We start from the raw sequence: 23,796 nt of genomic DNA on the forward strand, positions 1-23,796 counted from the left end.
GAAGTACAGCTTCAGCTAGTCAGACCACTGTGCCAGAGGGTTCAGCATTTCTGCTGGTGCGGTATGAAGATAAAACCCTCAGCTTCAAAAGCACCAGCCCCTACAAAATCAGGGACTCTCTAAAACTCATCCTGTCTAAACGGCCGGAGAAGGTTACTCCGACCCGCAGTGGTGCTCTCTTGATCCAAACGAGGGACCGCACCCAGACAGAGACACTTCTGAATTGGTTTTCCATTGAGGGAAAGAAAATCCAGGTCATCCTAGCTGATAAGCTAAACCACCGGGAGGGGCTAGTGTATGCACCTGAGCTTGTGGAGGAGTCAGTTCAGGCTATCCTGGATGAAAGCGTCATGCGAGGGGTGACCATGGTTACACGACTACCATCAAAAACCCACCGTCCGAGTCCCCTGCTGAAAATCAGGTTCGCTGCCATGCTCCTCCCCTCCCACTTCTACGCTGCCTTCCTACGTTACGAGGTACGACCTTGTATCCCCCTACCACGCAGGTGTGGGCAGTGCCGGCAGTGCCTGAGGTATGGACATGGCAAAAACACCTGTCGGAGCCGCACTCGATGCGCACGCTGCTCTGAGGACCACTCGTCCGAAGGATGCACCGCCCCGCCCCGCTGTGCAGCATGTCAGGGACCACACCCTGTGACGGATAAAAAATGTCCTGTCTGGATGGAAATGGCTGCCGCCCTCCGTGCTGAGACTCAGAATCCCACCACCAGGAGTCCGGACGTGTGGCCGAGCCTCCCGACCCCTCGAGCCCCTACAGGCAAGGATCGGCCATCCACGGTCACCACTGGCACCCAAACGGATCCGGCCCAGCCGAGCGCGAACCAAGCGTCCCCTCCTCATGCCCCCCTGCCGGCCCCAGAGGAGACTCGTCCTCCCGCAGTGTCCGCCGGAGTCCAGCACTCGCACGCACCGCCCACCATGCAGCTGCGCCCACCCGGTAGGGCCATCGAAGAGAATCACTCACTCCCATTACCCACCGAGGAGCCAAGCTCTCCTCCGTCAACCACCGAGGGACAGAGTCCGCCAACACCGCGCGAGGAAGGACACTTCTCCACCTCGATCATCAAAGAGCAGCGCACAGCGATGCTTCCGAACGCAGCCGCGTCCCCCGCCAAACAACAGCCATCGAACACTGAAAACGCCCGAACGGAGACGTATAGCGAGAACGACACTGGGGACGAGTCGCTGACGCAGTTCAGCCCTGAAAGAAACAAAGCGGAGGCCCCCACTGTGCCCGTACAAGCGACCCCGTTCCCCGCCTCTCACCACACCCAGGCCCCGAAAGCGTCACAAGGCCCACTTTTTGGCTCCGATGACGACACTTTCGACTCCGCCAACACTAGTAGTGACAACGAGGAAACCCCGAAGCTACTCGCCATGACCCCAATGTCACGACTACCGTCAGCCACCTCTGACAGCGAATCTGACACTTCAACCCTTCCCGATCCGCGACCGAACACCCGCCTCCGAGCTCGGTCATCAAGGGAGCGGAAAAACATGGGCATCAGATCTCAACCCGTGACTAAGCGGGCTTCCGTTCCAGAAGAAAGCGCGTAGAAGGCTAAAGAGGAAGAAAGTTAGCTATGGCTAGGGACATGCTACTCCAGTGGAACGTAGGAGGGCTGCTAACGCACCTATCTGAATTTAAACAATATTTGCGGAAAGAATCCCCTCTGGTAGCAGCCATTCAAGAAACGCACTTTCGGGATTCTGATAACTACAATTATAATGTTTCTGGCTACACCCTTTATAGACACGACATAAATCATACTAATCGACAAGGAGGTGTGGCCCTATACATAGCTAACGCAGTTCCACAACGGCAAACAAACTTGACTACACCACTCAACATCGTTGCGGCTACTGTGTCACTTTTCAATCGCGACATCCTAATTGCTTCTCTCTACCTACCACCTAACTCTCCTCTAATCACACGACATGCTATGGACCAATTGCTAGCTCAAATGCCTGATAATTGTCTACTTCTTGGTGACTTTAACGCCCACAACCCTTTGTGGGGCAGCCGGCTTTTGTCGGTGCGCGGAAGGATAGTCGAGGCTGAGCTTAACCGGCGATCACTGGTGTGCCTGAACAGTGGCAGGCCCACATACCTTAGTCATAGTTACCACACAACATCAATGATCGATCTTTCTATCGCTTCTCCCCGCGTAGCACCACTCTTCAATTGGAATGTAACTTCAGATCCTCTCTTTTCCGATCATTTTCCTATCGACATAAGTCTTACGATTAGCAATATTTTACCTCGCGCGCTGACTTTGAAAATGTGGCAAACAAATAACGCTAATTGGGACGCATTTAACACGAGTATAAGCCACAATACGTCTAATAGTATTCATCAAACTGTAGATAGCTTTATGAACGCAGTAGTACTTTCAGCCAAAAAGACTTTGCGAGAAAAGAATGTAACAACCGGTTCTTCAAATAGGCCAAAAAATGTAATATGGTGGAATTGGAAATGCCAGCGAGCGAAAGCTATTAGAAAAAGAGCATTCCGAAACTTTCAAAAATGTATTTGCGATAGACATGCGGAACTATACACAGCTGCACGAAAGGAATGTTCTAAAGTAATCTACGCAGAAAAAAAGGCAGCGTGGGAAGAGTATGCATCCAAGTGTAACAGATTCACACCACTGGCCGAACTTTGGGGAAATGTGCGCTCTTTCGCTTCTCGAAAAACCCATCTCAGAGTCTTTCCACAGCTGCTCTCCAACGGTGTCTTCGTAACTGATCCACTCGCTGTTACCAACCTATTCGCAAAACATTTCGCCGACGTATCTTCCTCGAATCAGTGGCGGCGGAAGCGGGGGGGCAGCGGGGGCACGGCGCCCCCCCATCTCCCAGGGTGGGGGGGCAAACATATCTTTTTGCCCCCGCAAAATTGTTTTCGATAAAATACCACAATACTTCGATACTACGTCATGAACGTATGCCAGTTTGGCTGAGTACGTTTTTAATAAGTTGATAGTGCGAGTAATTTAGATTTATATTGTTGCCAGGCCCAATGTCATAGTAAACATTTTGATTTGATTGGCTAGCATTTTGCAACGCGAGTGCTACCAACCAAGAAGGTTTGCAGTAATTGGCTAACTTGAATGACGTCATTGGTTCAAAGGAAACAAGTTGTTCTGCCTTCGAATGTGGATGCGGCAATTGTGGCAATCGAAAAATCGCGGGGATAGCGCCCCCGATGTACCTATATGCCTGCTCGGTGTATTTGGCGAGAAAACCGGAGTGGACAAGACCGCGGATATCGACGCTGACCTGCTAGTGGCCCAGCTGAGGTGTGCTCACGCTAGTGGACTTCTCCGCAATGAGACTGGTTCGGTTGCCGAACTATGTGAGACTTTCTTTGGAAAGGGTGAGGTGGTGAAGGGGATGGTCAGCGAGGTACTTAAACTAGCGCAACTCATCATGACTGTGCCGATGTCCGCAGCGACAGCTGAAAGATCGTTCTCAACTTTGCGCAGAATCAAAACCGACTTGCGCTCCACAATCGGCCAGAAGCGACTGTGCAGCCTCATGCTTCTAAGCCTCCATGAGGATATAGCGAAAGGTCTGGACCCTGAGCTCATCCTATCAGAGTTCGTGCGCAACCATCCCCAGAAAAGAGTGCCAGTGTTCGGGGCATGGTAGTTGATGGCTGCTCCGCGTCACTTTAGTGTATGTGATGCAGTGCATGGGTGTATGTGATACACGTTTGTCTGGTCTCTGGCGAATAAAAGTTTAGCTTTCGCTATATTCTCGAAAAGCCGCAAAATATCCTGGATTTCGGGCGACGCGGGGGTAGTTGCCCCAAATGCCCCCCCCCCCTGGATCCGCCAGTGGTGTCAGGTAGCCTACCATTTATTAAAAAAAAAAAATATATTTAAAAAAATATCGTATCAGGGCTGTGACGAAAAGTAAGTGGCCTAAATCCGATGAGAAAACAGGATTTGGGGGTACCCTAGGTTTGTCTCCGTAGCCCCCTCCCGCGCCCAAGCCCTGGATCCGCCAGCGGTGCCCCCCCATCCCAAATTACCTTCCGCCGCCACTGCCTCGAATATCTACTCTCCTAATGTTCACCGGTCTCTAACAGCAAAAACAGCGCGACTTGACTTTTCCTCTACAAACTCCGAATCCTCTAACGCTCCTTTCACCCTCTATGAACTTAAACTATCCCTAGCTAAGACGAGAACTAAAACATCAGTTGGCCCAGATGGTGTTCCCTATTCCTTTTTTACCAATCTTAACGAATTAAACCTTTCTACACTCTTGACTGTTTTCAATGATATGTGGCTAAGCGACTCCTTTCCGGATGGCTGGCTTAGCAGTACAATTATTCCCATCCTCAAACCCGGTAAGGATAGTAGCCTAGCAGGTTCCTATCGTCTCATCGCCCTTACCAATTGTATTTGCAAAGTGTTTGAGAGAATGGTGAATACACGTCTCCGATTCTTCCTTGAGAGCAAGTGCATCATCGACAGCTGTCAAAGTGGTTTTCGCAGAGACCGAAGCACGGCGGATAACGTGCTGCGTCTTATTACTGACGTCCAAACAAACTGGGAGCGTCGTCTGCCGACTGTCGCGGTGTTCCTGGACCTCGTGGCGGCTTTCGACAAGGTACATACTTCCACCATTATTTACAAACTACACTCCCTCGTAATTAAAGGCCACCTGGCAGCTTTTCTACGCAACTTTCTCATGCCCAGAACTTTTCGAGTTCGATGTCAAACGACATATTCGGACAGCTTCCCGATGGAACACGGCGTACCCCAAGGTAGTGTGTTGTCGCCAACGCTTTTTCTGATCGCTCTAAACGATATCCTCCTGACGCTCCCGCGCGTACTGACTTTTTCAGTACGATATTCTTTGTTTGCTGATGATATTGCTCTATGGGTCACACACAAAAATTACAAGAGGGCGTACTTCATCCTCCAAGCAGCTATCGACCACTGCGTCAACTGGTGCATGGAATGGGGGTTCTTCCTATCTGCTCCCAAATCTGCCATGATCGTCTTCAAACGTGGACCACCCCCGTCCCTGAATGACTCGCCTCGAATTGAGGGAACAGCTATTCCGTTTCATGAGTCTCATAAATTTCTAGGAATCATACTAGACTCAAAACTGACCTTCAGGCTTCACGTTGATCACATAAGAGCACGTTGCATCAAAAGACTTAACGTTCTAAGGTGTATCAGTGGCTTTTCCTGGGGTGCTGACAGAAAAACTCTATCGATGTTGTATATTGGCCTCATTAGATCAACTATTGAATACAACTGCTATCTATTTAACACAATCTCGCCCACATTGTGCAAAAGGCTGGAAGCCGTTCAGTCTACGTGCCTGAGGCTGATAACCGGGGCTTTTCGCACCACCCCCGTCCTCGCCCTACGAGCAGAATCCGCCCTACCTGCACTTAAAGACCGACGCCTCTACTTACTAATGCGTTACTACTATCGTGCGAAAAGCGTTCAAAACCACTTATCTATACCCGCAATAGAGCGAAGAAAGCCTCGAACGCGGCGACCGCTACGAGGATCCTGCTTTCTCCCTGATTCTCTTTAGGAAGCGCACACATCTTTCAACATGTGCCGGTTTGACGTTGCTCGCAAACCCCCTCCTACGCCCTTCTGGACCCGTAGAAACCCAACAATAGAATTTCTTTTCGACGACTGCAAAGAGTATATATCACCATTAGAGAGTGTTATGCTTCTTCAAAGCTACATGGAACAAAACGACGATTCAGCCTTTTTCTACACCGATGGCTCGTGCACAGACAATAAGGCTGGTTCTGCAGCCGTGGGACAAGGATTCGAATTCAAAGCTCGCCTCCCTGATTACAGCACCATCTTTACTGCAGAGGTATATGCGATAAGAAAAGTCCTCGCATACATCAAATCGGAAAATATCGAACGTGCTACGATATGCACTGACTCTAAATCGACACTTCAGGCCCTCAAACGGAAAGAAAACGTTACCCATCACGGCATCCATAATATCCACGAAATACTTCTGGAACTGACGGCAGCACAGCATGTTACTTTCCTATGGATACCCAGCCATCACGGCATTGCTGGTAATGAACGAGCGGACGCCCTTGCAAAGGAAGCTACACTGCTCCCTGAGTCGGTAATAGAACCTATGGCGCATGGAGACGTACTGCACATAGTCAAAATTAAGTTTGCGGAGTATTTGCAACGAAAATGGAATCAAACTCACGCGCCACATATCTACGCGATCAAACCAATTCACTGTAAAAAAAATCTTACAAGCCCCTTGTAGGAAAACCGCTGGCGCAAAAATGAGCATGCAGCGACGTGTAAAAATCGCCTCATATTTAGCTAGTAAGAGGGTACAAGCTTGTTTCGTTAGTAAATGACAAGCCCACGCCTCATAAACCGAGCACCCCCGTGTCAGCCCCTCGTTTCGTTATTCGGTACCTCGTTTGAAAACGAGGGCAAAACCAGCAGATCGGTACGTCGATTAGGCTCAGGACTCGCCTGGTAACCCAACCAGCTAGCGCCTGCTATTGCTGCCCAGTAGTAATACTAGCTCAATTGCGTCACCCCCTCCCCACCCCCTCCTTCTCCCCAGCCGCCCCTCCGACTGGTGGACGACCCGGCCAACGACAGCCACGACAGCGTGCCAGCCACGTTACAAAAAAACATACACAAAAATAACGTTTATTACTTATTAGCATACGATACAAAATATCTAAAGATATACATATTACAATATCATAGCGGAGTGGTGCAAAAGCTGATTCGAGTCACCACCAATAACATTCACAAAATAATACGGTTGCATGAGACACGATCGGGCACTTCCACGGACTTTGACGCAACGGCACTTACAACAGGCGAGTGAGCAAGTTGATCCTGCCATGTCAGGTACATTGTGCACTGTGCAGTCCATCAAATATTTGCCATACTTTGCAGATTCAAGCAAGTTTTTTTTTTTCTGGACGAGGCTTACCAACAGAAATATCGCTGGCTTCCGGTATGCCTTCATGCCTCAGTCTCCCACAACTTTAAGCAACTCTGCAAACAGAAAAGAAAATTAACTGCTGATTTTAAAATATCAGTGAGGATGGCTTTATTATCTACATCAACTGACTTTTGTATAAGATAAATCAATGTGAGGCAATATGTGTAGCTTACACATTTGGAAAAAAGGCTAGACAGCAACTGAAAGAAAGTCCGTCTTCCAACAGTCGGAATTCAAACGAAACAGTGGCCCACAACGGTCAAGGGGTGAATTCTATGACGCAACATGTGTTCAGAATATTACAAAATAAATAAAATGTCCCCCATTGCTACGTAAATATCATACAATATAACGTACCTTCGAAATATCCCAGCCCGAGAACTTCACAACGCACCGTGCCACAACACAACCGCACCAACCGCCGGCAGCCGCAGAACTGAACAATGGCGGCCGGAAATGACGGCCCCGCGCCGGAAATGAAGGACGCGTTTTAGAAGCAGTCTCAGACTCGTCGCTGCTCACCGTAGCAGGGATTTATGAGGCACTACCGAATCAAAGTCGTTTCGCCTCATTCGGCAACACGAAAACCCTACCAGGACTAGTCCGATGATGAGTTTCCGACTAGGTGGCGTGTGCGCAGGATTATATTTAACCCGCGAGTTGCTGGGGGGGGGGGGCGTTAAACGCCCCCACTTTTTTCGCCGGGCCATAGCATAAAAACGGCGCGCCGCAGGCGCGCCAAATTTTGGGTACCTGTAGGAAATTGATTGAAGTTTATTGTTACAAAGTTTCAAAAAAATCGGTCGGAAAATTTTTGAGATATCGAGGTTTTAGTGACGTCATGATTTCTGAGTTTTCGACCAAAAACGGCATACGTTAAAAAAATCATATAAAATCACAGAATAGACATACAGACATGCCGTAAACGCCATTAGACTGCCAATACCATGATCAATCAAATAGCTATCTTCGATTATTGATTATCGTTCCGCATTTTCCAAAATCTTGAACTGAATCTTGGCAATTTTTTGTGACTACTTCACGACCATGATACATGAATTTCTTAAATTGAACTTTTTGAGCCAAACACGTACACATATGATAAAATGAATGTCACCATCGTGCTTCTACGCCCCAAATTACCTATAAAACATGTGTCACAGGCTGCGAATATCAGTTTTTATTTTCGGGGATATGTGCCTACCCGGTTGACCTGACCTTGACCCTGACCTATGCTTGACTGACCCCTATATGAAGCTGACACTCTTGTAGGCCTTATAAGATGGATTGTGCACCGTTTTGACAGAGTTTATGGCGAGAGGCGCCCATTGCGAAGTCCTGAAGTCCATGCTACTGAAAGTCCGATTTCAGGTGTTTGACCTGACCTTGACCCGACCTGTGACCTCAAAATTCAACTTTAAAGTACTCATCTGAAGCGTCTCGTCGCGCTCTTTCGTTTGCCGCCTCGTGCGTTTCGCTGCGCCTATTGGTTCTCGAGTTATCGGCTGGGGGCGTTTAACGCCCCCCCCCCCAGCAAACGGTGGGTGGCGAAATACCCCAGCAACTGCCGGGTTAAAGCACGTGCAGGGCGGTGCCTCATTAGCCGACATAATAATAATATGACACGATAATGAAACACGCATGTAACTAGCATGCAACAAGCTTCTGGCGGATTTAATTATGAGACTATGCGTAGTTTTCCGACACAGCGCGAAATCTGTTGATAAGCAGGAAGGGGTGTTAGGGAAGCATTTAAGTTATTAGGTTACCGTTTGTAACCAATTGTTTCACGAGGCCACTCTTTAACTAACAACCCTCAGGCTGATAATGTCCCTATATATAACAGCAAGGTACAATGGACGACCGTGTAACCCACCCCTTGTCATAGAATTGGCTCGTGACATTTTTTTACAGTGAAGGCTCGGAATTTGGCACACTTGCAATCAGCCGAACAGGATAAGAGAAGTTATCCTAACTAGGCTGAGATGCGGTCACACCCGCCTCACCCACAGTCACCTTTTTGACAGAGCAGGCCCGCCTGTATGTCAAAATTGTAACATACGGCTGACCGTCGAACATCTACTAATCGGATGCCAATCATTCCGAAACGAACGCCGGCATATCACAAGGTACCTCGCTTTACATCGTCTAAATTTTGACATGCCGACCATTCTTGGTGATGACCCCACACTAACAGACTTGGTACTCGACTTCATAATAAACTCTAAACTAGTAGATGAACTCTAGCGCGATGACGACTTAACACTCGCGGGCCCGGGGGGGGCGTTTTTGGCCCCCCCCTGGCGAATATTTGCGATAGCTCCCGAACACTTAAGAATAGGAAAGCGAAACTTTCAGTGCCTTTTTTCCCATCAATTTGACATCTTCTGAAGTAAAAAATTTGGACCTAACCCCCTTGGTGACGTCACAGGGTCGATTTTTCTAGACCCCTGCACGGCAAATTTCGACGGCACAGGTGGTTAGCTTCAAACAGCGGCCAAAAATAGAGTTTAAAAGATAAAGAAAAATTACGCGTACAGCGGTGTAGACTATGAAGTGGGAAAAAATGCAAAAATGTTTTTGATGACCTGAGGTCAGGTCACCAGGTCAGGTCAAGGTCACTATTTTGAATTTTACCCCAAAAATTATTTCAAGTCAAACATAAAAAACCGGAATATATGTGACACAGTAGGTCATGTTCTATCGATCCTGAAATTTTCAGGTCAATATCAGGTCAGGTCAGGTCAGGAGAGCTAAAAATAAGCGCCAATTTACGTAGTTCTACATTACCTCCTCGACCTGTGGTAAGTAGGGGAGAGCGGGGCCAGTTGAACCACTTTTTATATATTGACATGCACAGCGAGATCTAGTTGGCATATCGAAAAATGCACAATGCCATGAAAAAATATGCTCTTTTGGCTTTATTTTAAGATATGTAAAATTATGTTTCAAACATATTTTGCTGCCAAACGCATGCTTATAAAACAGCTCTACGCCCGTTTCAAATGACCCCGATGCGAGGGTCAATTGAACCAGCCCATGGGGTCAATTGCACCTATCCTTAACAATGGGATGTTTTCCTCTTTAAGGCCACTTTCTTAAGGAGATATTTTGTCCGGTTTACTTTTCCAAATGCTACATTCAATAGGTCGTTGGAAAGCTAAAAGTGCAAAGTTCCTCATAATAGGTGACATAAAGTACATAGACTATGGTAAAATGGGCGGATGAGGAAAATGAGAAATGTCTCAGGCTATAGTGTGCTTTCAAGCAAAAGGCAGGAGAAAAAGGGGTCAAAAATTGAGCTCTATTAAACTACTATTTCAGTTTAAAAGCTCATTACAAAGGTAGACTATTTCCTTTAATGTTTACAGCCCCTGAACAATAACCATTGCAAAGGTCACCGGGGTCCATTGAAACGGCCTGTGACCCTGTTTCAACTGACCCTCAGAGAAGCGTTTCAATTGACCCCATCCGCTCCCGCCATCTCGCACGCGCCGTAAAGCACATGTCAAACGAGCTGGAGGGACGGCATCATGCTGAATGAAGGGCCAAATAAGGTGTTATTCCGGAGCCAGGAGTTCTTCTTTCAGCAAGCAAAGGTATATGAGATATCACAAAATATTCATAAAAACGATTTCTTCCAAACGTCCCTCAAAAACACAAAAACAAGTGTCAAATCAAAATTACCGTCCGTTTGCCGCCCAAACGCCGTTGACAAAGGAAGTGGTCGAGCGCGGATGCGCAGTGGTGTCGGCAACGCCATATGTTGCATACTGTTGAAAATAAAGCCATGTTTCATCTGACCCCGTGTTTCAACTGGCCCCGCTCTCCCCTACATGCGCATAACCCGGCTCGATTGAGTGACAAATGAATCAATGCCACTAGAGGATACCAAGAAAGATCAAGGAAAATGACTTGTGGATCAATCAAGGTCAAAGGTCACCACGTGACCTCGGTTCAGGTCACTGTATGTAGACACCATTCATACGAGTATACTTGAATGTATCAATACCGTCAAAAGTTACCACAAAGGGCTGATAGAATCATACGAAGTTTGCTCCAGGTCAAAGGTCACCACGTGACCTTGGGTCAGGTCATTGTGTATGACTACATTTCATCTGGAAATAGTAGCAGAACTATTGTAAATACGTATTCTAAATACGTACTGTACAGTAGGAAATTCGTGAAAAATGACGAGCTTGCTAGTATTTTTTTTTTTTTACGAGTAACAGGTAGTTTCCCTTCATCACGCCGAAGTTTGTAGAAACTTCTACAATGTTCAATTTAAAGCTCTCATTTACTGTAAAGGATCCATTTTTTCAGAACATTCGTTCAGCTCCGAGTAGAAACGAGTGGCTTATGATAAGCAAACATTTGATTTTTCGGATTCTGGAAAGTTCTGGAAATTTCAACACCTCGTAATTCAATGCGTGCGTGACGCGCGTGGAGCGTCGAACGGTACAGATTTTTCTAGATGGGCAATTATGAGGTATAAATATGTGCCTGCGGCGACATGTGTCATTGTTCGTCACATCAAGGATCACGACATGGCATCTCGCCGGGAGCAGGGTTTGTCGCCTGAGGAAATCGCCGCACTTTTGCTGGACGAATCCGTCTCCAGTGGTGATGAAGAGGAATATCTCGATGAAGAGGATACATCTGAGGAAGAGGACGACGTTCATCAATTCGTCGATGAACACGAGCCATCTGATGATGAGCCAGAACAGCAAGATCAAGCCGAGACAGTCCAGCGGCCGGCTGACCTGACTAGATCACAGCGGAAGCTGCTGGAAGCGAACTTTCGTCGGCAAGATCCCCGGCCTGCTGCTACGTATGTTGTCCGAGATCGCCGTCAAAATGTGCTGGCAGAGTGGTCCACAGAGCCGCAGCCGGCACGTCGCCGCCGAGATCTCGCCAACATTCTCACAGAGCGGTCGGGCGTGTGTGGTCCTGCTCGTCGGATCACTACAGAAAAAGACGCCTTCAAATTGTTCATCACGGACAGCATGCTCAAAAAGATCACGGACAGGACCAACCACAGGCTGGAGATCGAGCGTGGCCGAGTGCGGGAAGCCGAATTGAGACAAAGAGAGCAGCATCTCTACCAGCCTACCACGGAAACTGAAATTGAGGCTCTGCTGGGTCTATTTGTGCTCCGCGGCTTTTATAAGAAGCTGACGGTCAAGCAGCTCTTTGACCCAGTAACGGGACCAGCCATTTTCAGGGCGACGATGGGAGCGAGGAGGTTCGGCATGCTCCTGAACATGCTGACCTTTGACGATCGCAGCACCCGTGACGAGCGCCGAAAGGGGGACAAGTTTTGTCCCCTGCGAGAGCTCTTCGATGAACTGAACACGAATCTCCGTCTTCACTACAAACCGACAGAGTGCATCACGGTTAATGAGAGCCTCCTGCGGTTCAGAGGGCGCTGCTCGTTCCGGATGTAGGGGAGAGTGCGGGGCACATTCGTGCAAAAAATGGATAAATCCATATATCTGTTCTTTGGTTAGTGCAACGGCAAAATTGTTGATTGTGGTATGGAAAGGAACTATTGCAGATATTTTTCCTCTTTAAAAGTTATCCTCTAAAATTATTGTTTCTATTAGAAAAAAATGACTTTTAATAACTCTGAACGTTTGCACGAAACTGCCCCAACTATGGGGCACATTCGTGCAAGGGGTGGGGCACTTCCGTGCACCCTGCAAAGTTCTAGAAATTACCGGACATTACCAGAAATTTACCAAAGGAAATTGGCAGGGGGTCATTTCACTTGATTCCTTTCGACAAGAATGCATTGCACAACATATGTAGAAAGAATGGGCTGGCCAACAAGAATGTGCCAACTGCCGGCCTCCGTGACCTCGCCAAGTTCGCGTGAATTACTCGTCACGACGTCGCAAGCAGCCGAGACTGAGTCAGGCGAGCGTCATTAGTGAAACCTACTATAGATAAAGTCATAAATAGCAAAAACTAAAAAAATATGCACGAATGTGCCCCCAGGCAGTGCGTACACGAACCTGCCCCACAACGTTATTTGTAATATATTTCAAAATTTCTTGTTGAAAAAATGACACTTTGTCAACAAACAAGTTTGCAGCAGTTCCGTGAATAGAGTGAGCACCTTCGCCCCCAATTTTGAAAAGCTGAACCACATTTCCGAGTCAGGATCACGAAAATGGATGATATTAGAAAAGTTTGGAAAGCTCACGAATATTACAAATTTGCGTTTTTATCAAGCATGACAGCAGGTACAGTGTTGTCTTCTACGGTGAACGAAGGGCGGCAATGATAGACACATTTCCATAATTTACCTTGAGCTCGTGCAGTCACTCGTGTTCCCATAAACTGCTGAAAACGAATGTGCCCCATGCACGAATGTGCCCCACTCTCCCCTACCTGCCGAGCAAGCCTGGCAGGTACGGACTGCTCTTCTACACCGCCGCAGATGCCAACATCAGGTACATGTGGAAGGCCTGGCCGTACTCCGGACGCCCGCAGGAGCCAGACTTGTCGCCACCGAACACCACTCTGGACGTATCCGGCATCGTGCACCACCTGGTACAGGAGGTCAAGGGCTCTGGCAGGAATGTCACATGTGACCGGCTCTTCACCTCGGTGCCACTCGCTGAAGAGCTGATGGCCGACAGGCTGACGCTCTTGGGCACTCTGAAGAGCTCCAGACGCCTCCTACCGAAGGAGTTGACAGTGGCGCAAGGGCGGACGGAAAACTCAACAGAATTCGCCTTCCGACAAGGAATGACATTCGTGTCACACTGCCCCCGCCGAGGAAAGCTGGTCCTCGCCTTGTCGACTCAGCACCAGGCGCCCTTCGTCGACGAGGTCAGCGGCAAGCCGGAGATCATCATGGCCTACAACGCAACGAAAGGCGGCGTTGATGTTCTCGACGCCATGATCGAATCCTACATGGGGAAGCCACCACTACACCGCTGGCCTACGGCTGCCTTCTTCTTCATGCTCGGCGTGGTCGAGATCAACGCAACCACCATACTCATGCTCAACAGAGGACAGTCAGCTGCTGATACGAAGAGTGGCGTCCGGCGTGCCCTCATCTATGAAATGGGAAAACAGCTGGTCATGCCTCAGGTGCACGAGAGGACGGCCAACCCCACTGGGCTGAACAGCAAGTCACTGGACGCCCTCAGGTGTGTCGCCACGCGAGACACCGAAGACAGCAGGGAAGCAGGAGGACGTGATCTAGGCTGCAGTCGCAGCCGACCTAGTGGCAGCGGCGACGTGGCGGCTAGCTGTGCGGCAGGCGGTAGCAGTGGCACTCATTCAGGTGCATCCTCCGCAAAGGGACGCTGCTGGGCATGCCTGGAACTTCTGGTGGGAACTCCTAGCTACAAGCAGCAAAAGTCCCAGCTGACCAAAAAGCCGCCGTGCTGCAAGTGCATGCGGTATGTTTGTGAGCGCCACAGCACTGTGACCCGTATATGCAAAGACTGCAAAGCCGATGGCAGCGCATGAGAAAGCGACATTCGTGAGAGCAAGAATCTTGGAATCGGCTGAGATGCTTTGTGATTTGTGGCATTTCGCAATGCGCTGTGAAGTTTCAGTGTCGTAACCCTGCTTCTGTTTGGTGCATCCTGCTGAGTGTGTAAATAAAAGTTGAAGCTCCGTAAAAACGACTTTTCTATTACGAAAATCTAATCCCGAAGGAAACGAAGAAAACGGCCGAAATCAACGTAACTAAATGAATCGATAGGCAGAGCAGATTGCTGACAGCCAGTCAAATTGAATTCATCACACATACCTAATTGTTAGTGGCAATATTGCACGACGACCGACTTAGCCATGGCCCGATGAATAGCACCTGAGATCCTCATCCCTCTTGGGCCTGGGAGAGGATGCTTTTCGCCCCCCCCCCCCGACTATCGGAATCTGGTCAACGACCCCAAGCTGGGATTTGTTTTTCGTCAATAACTTCAACAAATTTGGTCGGAGAGTTACGGCAGCGTTACCATCGCATTCGTCTTGTCAAGCCGCGTCGAATGATATAAATTTTGTTTGGAAAATATCAAGTTCTATGTTGACCTCATGTGACCTCAAATGACCTTTGGTTGACCCTGACACATGAAAGGTCGTTTATGATGGATTCATACCCGCTGATCACGAATCTTGCATCTATTTTCCTCTAATCCTTCATTTAGAGCCTCTGGATGGCAGAATTGTCTTTATTACTAACTTGAATCAGTGAAATAGCCTCTAACAAGGATACTCTTCTGTGACCTTGACCTCTGATGTGACCTTGTGACCTCGGCAGCCTTGTATCGTAAGATGAACCACAAATAGGGACCTGATGAGCGTCAAAACATTTCAAAACATCTTGGAAGTTAGCACGCAAGATGTACGAAAAAAATGCAAAGTTTGAGGTCAATTTTGAGCATGACCTTGACCTTGACCTTTGATTTTGAGCTCATTTTCAGAATCCTCAGATTCTCTTCTTTCGTTTGACACCCAATTTTGCCGGTTTTAGAAATCCTGCCGTCCTCCAAAACGCTTACTTTGAGATCACTACACATGTGCCGGTTTTTGCCTTTGACCTTGACCTCTGACCTTGAAAATTGACCTGAGGTCAAAAATTTTAGGTGCTTTAGAATCGTCTCGTAAGGGCCTTTCGTTTGGTACCGCTTTTGTTTCCGTAGGTCCCTTATTTACGGAGCTAGACAGGGGGGGGGGGGCGAAAAACGCCCCCCCGGGCTGCGGTGGTTGGGATTACCCCCCGGGCCCGGCCGGGTTAAAGGTTTTGCAGACCCGCACCTCCCCCTGAGCCTGGAACAGCGGCCGGACTCAGAGACGGGACTATGTCGTTGATACTGCGCCCGAAAACTCCAAAAGATCCTTGACCCCAGGCCCTGAGCTCAACGATCGGGAGCGATGTGGCCGGGTCGGGGATCGCAAACAGACACGACACAGTTGCCTGAAAAGGCGACCGGAGTCCACCTCGCCCCACACACACGCCTTCGAGCTGCGAAGCGGCGCTGCAACGTTCCTGGCCTCCTCAGCTGCTTTAGCATCTCTAACTTCGGGATGAGGACGACCAACAGGTAAACCCTAACGTAAATAATAGGGTTTTCCCCACGCACATGTAATCCGAAGCATCCCCCCCAAATCAGCAGAGTTATTTTGCAATTGGCCCCTCTTTACCTTTTGAAAAGTTACATGTGCGTGGGTTTCCCTATTTTGCTATTAATAAAGTGGCCACCGGTCTCACTTCATGAGCCGGGTATAGGGGTCACCTCCTCGCGAGTCGAAAAACGAAAGTTGAGGCCACTAAAAAAAAAGGTCCGGCGAGGGTTAACCCGCGCCCCGTTGGGCTCTGCCGAGCAACGCGCCCTGTTGGGGGGGGGGGGCAATTTGCCCCCCCCAAAGGTCTCGAGAACCACGCAACCTAGCGACAAGCGGCAAACGGTGTTGGATTGCCCTATCAGGGAACTACCTTGTAATCAAATTTTATTGACCTAAGCCAAACCGATGACGTCACAGGTCAGGTCAAAGGTCGAATTTTAACCTTTTACAGGCATTTCAAGAAATGCGTTGTAAAATCGAGTAAAATGCATTTCATTGAAAATCATCGATGGGGAGATGTTCTTCAAACACATATTTTGCTATTTGAGGTCACTGATACCAGGTCAGGTCACATAGGTCAGGTCACTGCGGGGTCACAATATGGAAGTGTCGTGTGATACATGTTTTATGGTCCATTTTACATGACAAATGCGATTATGTTGGTCAGGCAGCCTTTGGGGCCAGCTAAGGTCACGTTTTGGTCAAGGTCAGGTCAAGGTCAGGTCAAATTAGGTCAAATTTCAAAGTTGATATTTTTGCATAAAATGGGTATTGATTCGATGCAGCTCGTCACGGGGAGTTCAATGGTGGTCTTTGTTTTGCCCTACGTGGTCCAGAATTGCTAAAAATTGAGTTAAAAAATTTGACGCCGTCATTTTTGAATGTTTTTTTTCGCTATAACTTGGCCAAAAAACAAGATATCGATCTGAAATTTGGTATGTATATAGAAGAGCGCAGGGTCTATCACATCTATTCCGTTTTTTTTCGAAATTCGGATTTTTAGTTTTTTTTAATTTCAAAATCAATTTTTTGAATATTTTGGGGTCAAAAACCCAAAATTTTGAAAATCCGAGATAGTTTTGTAGCGTCGCTTTTTGTCTACTAGACCATATAAAGAACTTTGAAATTGCTTGGTATCTGTAGATTTGGTGAGCGTTTCAAGATTGCATGTTTTTTGCTCATTTTTTGCTCGAACATGACCTCAGTTTGACCTCAATAACTCCTGACCTAAGGTGACCTAAGACTTGAAATTTGGTGTGAAGGTGTCAAATTGATGCCCGGGAAGGTACTGAAAATTTGGCGGCGCTGCGCGCCGCCGTTTTCTTGCTATTCAGGAAAAACCACAGGGGGGCAAATTGGCCCCCCCCCCAACGGGGCGAGGGTTAAAAAATGATGGCGCTGTGCACCGCCGTGTTTGATATATTTGTAGAAGTTTTATAACAGTTGACCCAAGTTGTGGGGGTCAAACACCTCACCCAGCAGGGCGCTGGTTAACCCATGCGATTTGTAACATTCCCTCTTTCGATAGATCGTTGTCATTTGGATATTTTATTAACAGGCCGAGGCGGCGGGGGGTGCGCTCGGTGTCCGGCGGGGGATTCTACTGTTGACGGCAGGGGATTCTACTGTTGGCGGCGGTCTCGGACGGGTGTCCAACTCGATCGGATCTAGTGAGGTCTATATGTGACATTGTGATGTCGCTCAAGATGCAGTTACGGTCTACATATAGACAATCCATGACATGACATTATCCATGGATATTACAGAGAAAGGATTTCGCCCACATCGTTCTAGATAGATGTCAAAGTAAGTTTAAAAATGTCCCTATCCACCATATCTATCATCTACTGATTTCACTAGCAAATTTGTCTCAGAAACGGTTCAATCCACCAATACCATATTAACCCCACGGGGTAACGTACCCGAGGAATGTACGGCTCTAGCGAGATTAAGCGGTAGGTTTTGCCCTTTTACATTTCCGGTTATATCTCAGAAACTAATCGATCTACTATGAAGCCATTTTAAAACGATCATAGCAGGCTTGTGAACGAACAAGTCTATCGCAACTTGAACACTCAAAAGCTTAAGACGACCAAGATATAGCCTGAAGTAACTATATTAAATTTCATAGATGCAAAGCCTGCCGCTAAAACACGCGAGACCTGTACAAAGGTGAACCGTGTCCACCACTGCGTCCGCCGAATCAACCGTGAATTCCGTCGAATCAACCGCGCATTCCGCCGTATCCGGCTCCGGTTCCGCCCTGTCCGTATCCGTTTCCGACGTCGGCGCTGTATCTGAATCGGAATCCTCTGAGTCCTTGCGGACCGTGGTGTTCGCCGTTTTCGCCGTCGAATGCATTGCCGAGGCCTTGTCTGAATCCTTCTCTCAGCTCGTAGATCTGGCCATAGCCGCCAGGACTGAAAATGGAGAACACAACGGCTGTCAGAAAGCAGCAACAAACGATGCTTCTTCATGGGAAACGTTTACAAACGGCTTGATTATGGTTTAAAGGGACTATCCCACCTTTAACATGGGATTTGAGTTGAGATAGCCAAGTTTGCGGCGAGGTTCAGAAACCACTATCCATCTAGGTTGCAACCCCCGCGGCCTCTTGGTGTTGAAGAAATTCGTTCCCTTCATTTGAAAATGGGCCTTGTACAAGGCCCTATCTTCAACATGGAGCGACCGTTAGTGTGACGTCACCTCGTTTAGTCATTCTGATTTAAATGGGTTTGTTCTTTGAAAAATCGCTTAAAACTTGGTCTGAACTTTGTTGTGGTGCCTACAGAGTAAAAAGAATCAGCTTTATGACAGTAATGTGGCCTGGGGAAGGAGGTAATTTTGGGCTGTGACGTCACATATTTGAAAGTTTGTGTTTGGAATATGGGAAGCCTAAGATGTTAAATGAAAAATAAATGCCAGAACCGTGTTCCTGGTCATCCAATCTATAAAGTCGGGCACAATTTAATTGGTTTTAACAACATTTTAGAAGGTGGGATAGTCCCTTTAAGTCGTAACGTCTTTGTAGTACAGAGCTCTGGTAGGGAGCAGAATGCCTTATAACTGCACTTACGCGTTGTATCCGTGGTTCACGTTGGATCCATACGAGCTGACCGTGTTTGGGGTGAAACTGAAGAAGAAAAACATGGGCCAGGTCAGTCTGTAGCCAGACGATATCGGCTCCTTGTGCCGATAAAGGTGAAGGACAGCATAATAGTTTGGTGAGGTAGCGGATCATTTAAAAACTGAGATTTTTGTTAAGCTTTTTACGTTTATGACCAACTTAACCCTTGCCGGACCTATTGGTTCTCTACATACGTCCCGACCGAGAGGTCAGGCTCGGGTTTAGAGCCACTCAGGTCCCGAAGTTGGTCGAAGGATGTCATATTCCATATCATTCGATTCGGTAGGTCTTTCGGGGTCCATTGGTGGCTTTCGCGACTCGCTAGCTTAAGATCAAAAGTTATTGACGAACAATTCCAATGACTTTTGTTACGTCATATATGACGTCACACAAGGCCAACAATGTAAAAGGCATCAGAACTTGCAAGAAGGTGCAAAATCACGATTCATTGTGCATTTAAGATAGTCTTTGATCATGTCCGGCGCCAAAATAACAGTTTCCACAGTTCCCCCATAGACTTACAATGGCGAAATCACGTGACCGACCCGACCTCAGTGACCCCTCAACATAGGCGTCGCCAGACATTTTCGGTTGGGGGGGCAAAATCAAGTTTTGTGTTAAATCTTGCCTTTCCCCAGCCGTTACTCACTCGTTTTACATATCATTCGACGCGCAATGGTGCGAGGAATCCGATGGTGACAAAGTTTTCCGTCTAGCTATAGCATGTAATTTTTTACAAAAAAATAAAAAATTTGAAATTTCTGGACAAAAACGACTGTTAGAATTACAGTGGCTGCGATTGCCGACGCACTGCAGAGGGCCCCTGTGCAGACTCTCGTCGCTCATGATCATTTCCCAGAAGAAGGTGAAAAAACGCTCCATTTGAATCGGATCACCTCGCTAAAACCTCCATTCACGCATGCATGCCGAGGTTTTACGTGAAATGCATAGGGCTTATCCCAGCCGCCGATTGTAGCTAAGAATTGGGCATTCGGCGGAGACTGAGAGAGAATGCCGGAAGTGTGAATCGGAAGTACATCATTCATCTTGCTGCAGTGAGAAGAAGTGTTTTGTTCACTCGAGTGTGAACAAAAAGTTTCTGGTTTTTCGAGTGAAGGGAAGCGCTGCAAACGCGACCAAACATATTTAACGGAACCAAAAGTTACGCACGGCATAGCGGCAAGCGATCCCTTAGAGATAGGATTGCGACTTCCAGGCCATTTCAGGCCACTCAGGGTCAGTGTGGACTCTCAGAAGCCTGCTTAGGATCCCGGAGATCGGCGTGGGTCACCCCAAATATTTACGTGTATGTGGTGCTTTAGGGCTTACCGAGCCTAAGGTGGGCCCGGAAAGCCCTTTAGGGCACACGAGCTTTCAGAAGCCAGTGTGGGCGGCGGGCGCTAAGAGACTAGGCCCAGGGTGAGCCTGGAGCCCTCGAATAACAGTGTGAACCGTCGGGGTCTGTGTCGAATCCTTAAGGACCCTACGTTGGTAGGGACATAAGAAACATGTGTTGCGGCCCTCAGAGGGAGACGTGAGTTGTGACCCCTCAGATGCCGGGTTGGGGTTAGTAAAGTCTGTCGCCTCAAAAGTTCGGCTGAACTATCATAGGCCAGTTGAGGTTTTCAGAAATTTTCGAAGGCATCCTCAAAGATTCGTGTGGCCCTTCAGAGGTCTACGTATGTATAATGTCCGCAAAGATCCCTGTATGGGCCCTCTAGAGAACATGGACACCAGTGGGACTCTCAGAGGCCGGTTTGGGCCCTCCGGAAGCTTCTTACACGTTAGGAGCCTGTGTGAAAAGCAGGCACTTGAACGGTACTTGTGCCTGTCGCAGACATTTGACGAGAGTTGAGAAAGGCCCCGAAGATTTCGTGTCACGCTTTGAACGAAAATTATGTGTCAGCACTCCAAAACTTATGAAAATCAGCTACAAAATGTAATAAAGAACCAACTAGGAACATGGCATGAATCATGGTATTGACATTTCCGAGTCTGGAGTCGGATTCTTGAAGATTTTGGCGACTGCGACTCTGACTTTGGTTTGAACTGCACGCTCCAACAGAGTCTGACCTCACAGGCATTCTCAGAAAGGTACCCCCATTTTTCCCCGACTCCAAAATCTCATCGGATCTGTATCGATCTCAGGGGGTGCCCGGTCCTAGGTTGGGGGGGCAAGCTGCCCCGCTTGCCCCCCCGTGGCGACGCTAATGCCCCTCAAAAATGGGAGATATGCAAGTTTTGAGGCCTCGGGTGGTTACTACTATGCCATGTAAGGTCGTATCCCTGAGAAAGCTCCTTTGGAAAGTTGCGCACTCAACGATAGGCGTTATCACAAGTGTATTCGCGGCCATTGGGGCGACGTAAGAAAAGAAGAAAACAACTGGCCCCAAGAACTTAAAATTATCAGTTAGCATGCACCTTTTCCTTGATATGTAAAGAATTTACCATTAATTGTTAGAGAAAATTGCATTTAAAATCTTCCATTTATGCTTTTTTCATCGTTTGCACAGTATGTTCTTTTACTAAGCTAGAAACACTAATTATAAATAGTTCCCGCATCATCAAGAACAATAGGGAAGGCTTGAAGTGAATACAATAATCTAAACGGTTTTGTAATCCATGTGAAGATACTTCTAAAATTGCCTGTAGAAATATTAAAGGCAAAAGTTCAACTTTTTCACAAGACGGATGGCTATAAACCTATTCAACGTGTGACAACTCAGCCGGTATATCGTCGCCTACAGCCCAGCTTTCCCTAGTGACCGATAGAGGCGCTGCTATCGATGTCCGCCCGTACCGCCTAACGAGGAACGTGCAGAGGTTCACTGATGACGTCATTGGTCAGTGACCTGACCCGACCTTGAAATGCGGTTGGTGTCACAAGATCCGGATTGAATCGAAGGTCAGGTATATCAACTGTCAGTCTCACCACCGTGTCCCGCGCAATCGCGAAAAACCGTCAGGTGGGGAGGGGACGTCACCAGTCTCCCCTCGGCCGGCGAGGGCTAAGCCAACGATCCTCCTACGGGAGGGGGGAGGGGTGGCAGCAGCACCCGCTTCCCCCTCGTCCGACGAGGGTTAACCCTGCGGCCGCTGGGCCTCCGCGCCACCCGCCGGCCGCTGGGGGGGGGCATATAGTTGCCCCCCCTTTACTTCTGCGACGATATCGTCGCAACGCGAAGAGATAGAGAAGCGAAACTTTGCACACCTCTTCCTGAATACCTAGCCGAGGTTGTGTCCAAATTTGGTGTTGATCCCATTTGAGATGACGTCACAGTGACGTCATAAGTGAAATTATAGATTTGCGACTCTCATATTCCTCACGATACATCAGATATATGGGACCGAATATAAAGGACCGATTATTGGTCAGAAACTAGATGGAAGTGTAGTTAGATGTTTTAGGATGACAGCAGGTGCTGTCTAGTTCATTTACAGCTGAGTTTCATGCTCAGCGCCATCAGAAACGGTCCATATCGGAAAACGGCAAAACTTTATGACGTCACTGTGACGTCATCTTAGGTGCTACAACCACCAAACTTTCCTCAAACATTGCCTAGGTATTCATTTGAAGCTATGCCAAGTTTCACGTTCGTAGCTCATCAGGTTTCGGAGATATTTCACAAAACGTAAAGGGGGGGCAACTTTATGCCCCCCCCCAGCGGCTCGTGGGTTAAGCTTCCGAAACCATAGTGAAGAAAATCAATTGTAAGACTGACTACAATATCTATGAATCAGCAATATGTGAGGTGTCATGTGTTCTCCAGGTCAGCTGACGGCTTCTAGCGACGCACGTTTCAACTTCGACCTGGCTCCTCCCGCCACTGGCAGACGCAGCAGCCACCAGCACCGACAGAATGGCCAACTGTGAACAGAAGGAAAGTAAAGAGGTTAACCCTCGCACTTATGAACAAAAGCCAGCATGAACAAAAGCCAACACACAAACTTCTCAAACTCAACACAGACATACTACACAGTGCAAACGATCACTATCGCCTGTTCATTCACGAAGCACTGCACATCAACAGGCTGAAGCCCATACTCAACATACAAAGGCAAACGCACGTATCACTGGCCCTATGGGGTGTTTGATGTTGAAAGCTTGCAGCTTGCAATGCCAACTCAAGATGCCTCAAACCAAATATCAACTCTTTGCGGCGTTTCTTTACTGCATGTGCTGGTATAAATGTGAAGAAGTAGTATTTGTGTGCAAAGTATCGAACTGTATCCCTAGCGTAGCTATTATGTGAGAGACATTTAGCAAAAACGAAGGTTTCGAATACTGTCAGTCATATGTTTTATGATCATTATGATCAACATGATCATTATGATAACGTTTTATGATGAAGCGACTCTGTAACTTGAAATAGCTATAGACAGTGTTTTATCAACATATAATGTAGATCTTGAAAATGATTGTGAAAATACAATCGAAACGCGTCGAAAGATAAAATATGATTATAGGAGTGTCACTGATATATTGAGCACCTTACCAACTGTGATCAAACATAACTTTAACAAGATCCAAAACTCAACAAGAAACTTAGCAAAGCAAAAGTGGAGAGAGAG

The 23,796-nt window shown here is 47.7% G+C and overlaps 2 protein-coding genes and 1 long non-coding RNA gene across 3 annotated transcripts; 2 read left to right on the plus strand and 1 right to left on the minus strand.

Annotated features, from left to right (window-relative positions):
* The first annotated feature begins 686 nt into the window (after positions 1-686).
* Positions 687-1,577, plus strand: LOC122390923 (mucin-7-like). Its single transcript, XM_043384377.1, has one exon. The coding sequence runs from the start codon at positions 687-689 to the stop codon at positions 1,575-1,577; it is 891 nt and encodes a 296-aa protein (XP_043240312.1).
* Positions 1,578-11,421: 9,844 nt separating this feature from the next.
* LOC122390932 (piggyBac transposable element-derived protein 4-like) lies at positions 11,422-14,513 on the plus strand. The gene is made up of 2 exons (XM_043384388.1): positions 11,422-12,453; positions 13,403-14,513. Exons 1-2 carry the CDS (start codon positions 11,492-11,494, stop codon positions 14,493-14,495), a joined length of 2,055 nt encoding a protein of 684 aa, XP_043240323.1. The 5' UTR covers positions 11,422-11,491; the 3' UTR covers positions 14,496-14,513.
* A 3,149-nt stretch (positions 14,514-17,662) lies between these two features.
* Positions 17,663-23,101, minus strand: LOC122390935. Its single transcript, XR_006258252.1, has 3 exons — positions 23,022-23,101; positions 19,174-19,230; positions 17,663-18,517 (listed from the first exon to the last, which is right to left on the minus strand). It is a non-coding gene; the product is annotated as an uncharacterized LOC122390935 (long non-coding RNA).
* Between the last annotated feature and the right edge of the window lie 695 nt (positions 23,102-23,796).

Source organism: Amphibalanus amphitrite, unplaced genomic scaffold (assembly GCF_019059575.1).
Source record: "Amphibalanus amphitrite isolate SeventyFive unplaced genomic scaffold, NRLGWU_Aamphi_draft 000415F_arrow, whole genome shotgun sequence".
Taxonomy (NCBI): Eukaryota; Metazoa; Arthropoda; class Thecostraca; order Balanomorpha; family Balanidae; genus Amphibalanus; species Amphibalanus amphitrite.

Excerpts from the sequence above, each read along its gene's own strand:
- LOC122390923 (XM_043384377.1), top strand. The coding sequence starts at position 687 with ATGGCTGCCGCCCTCCGTGCTGAGACTCAGAATCCCACCACCAGGAGT.
- LOC122390932 (XM_043384388.1), top strand. The coding sequence starts at position 11,492 with ATGAGGTATAAATATGTGCCTGCGGCGACATGTGTCATTGTTCGTCAC. Across the intron at positions 12,454-13,402 it reads CGCTGCTCGTTCCGGATGTA|CCTGCCGAGCAAGCCTGGCA; the intron begins GGGGAGAGTGCG and ends CACTCTCCCCTA.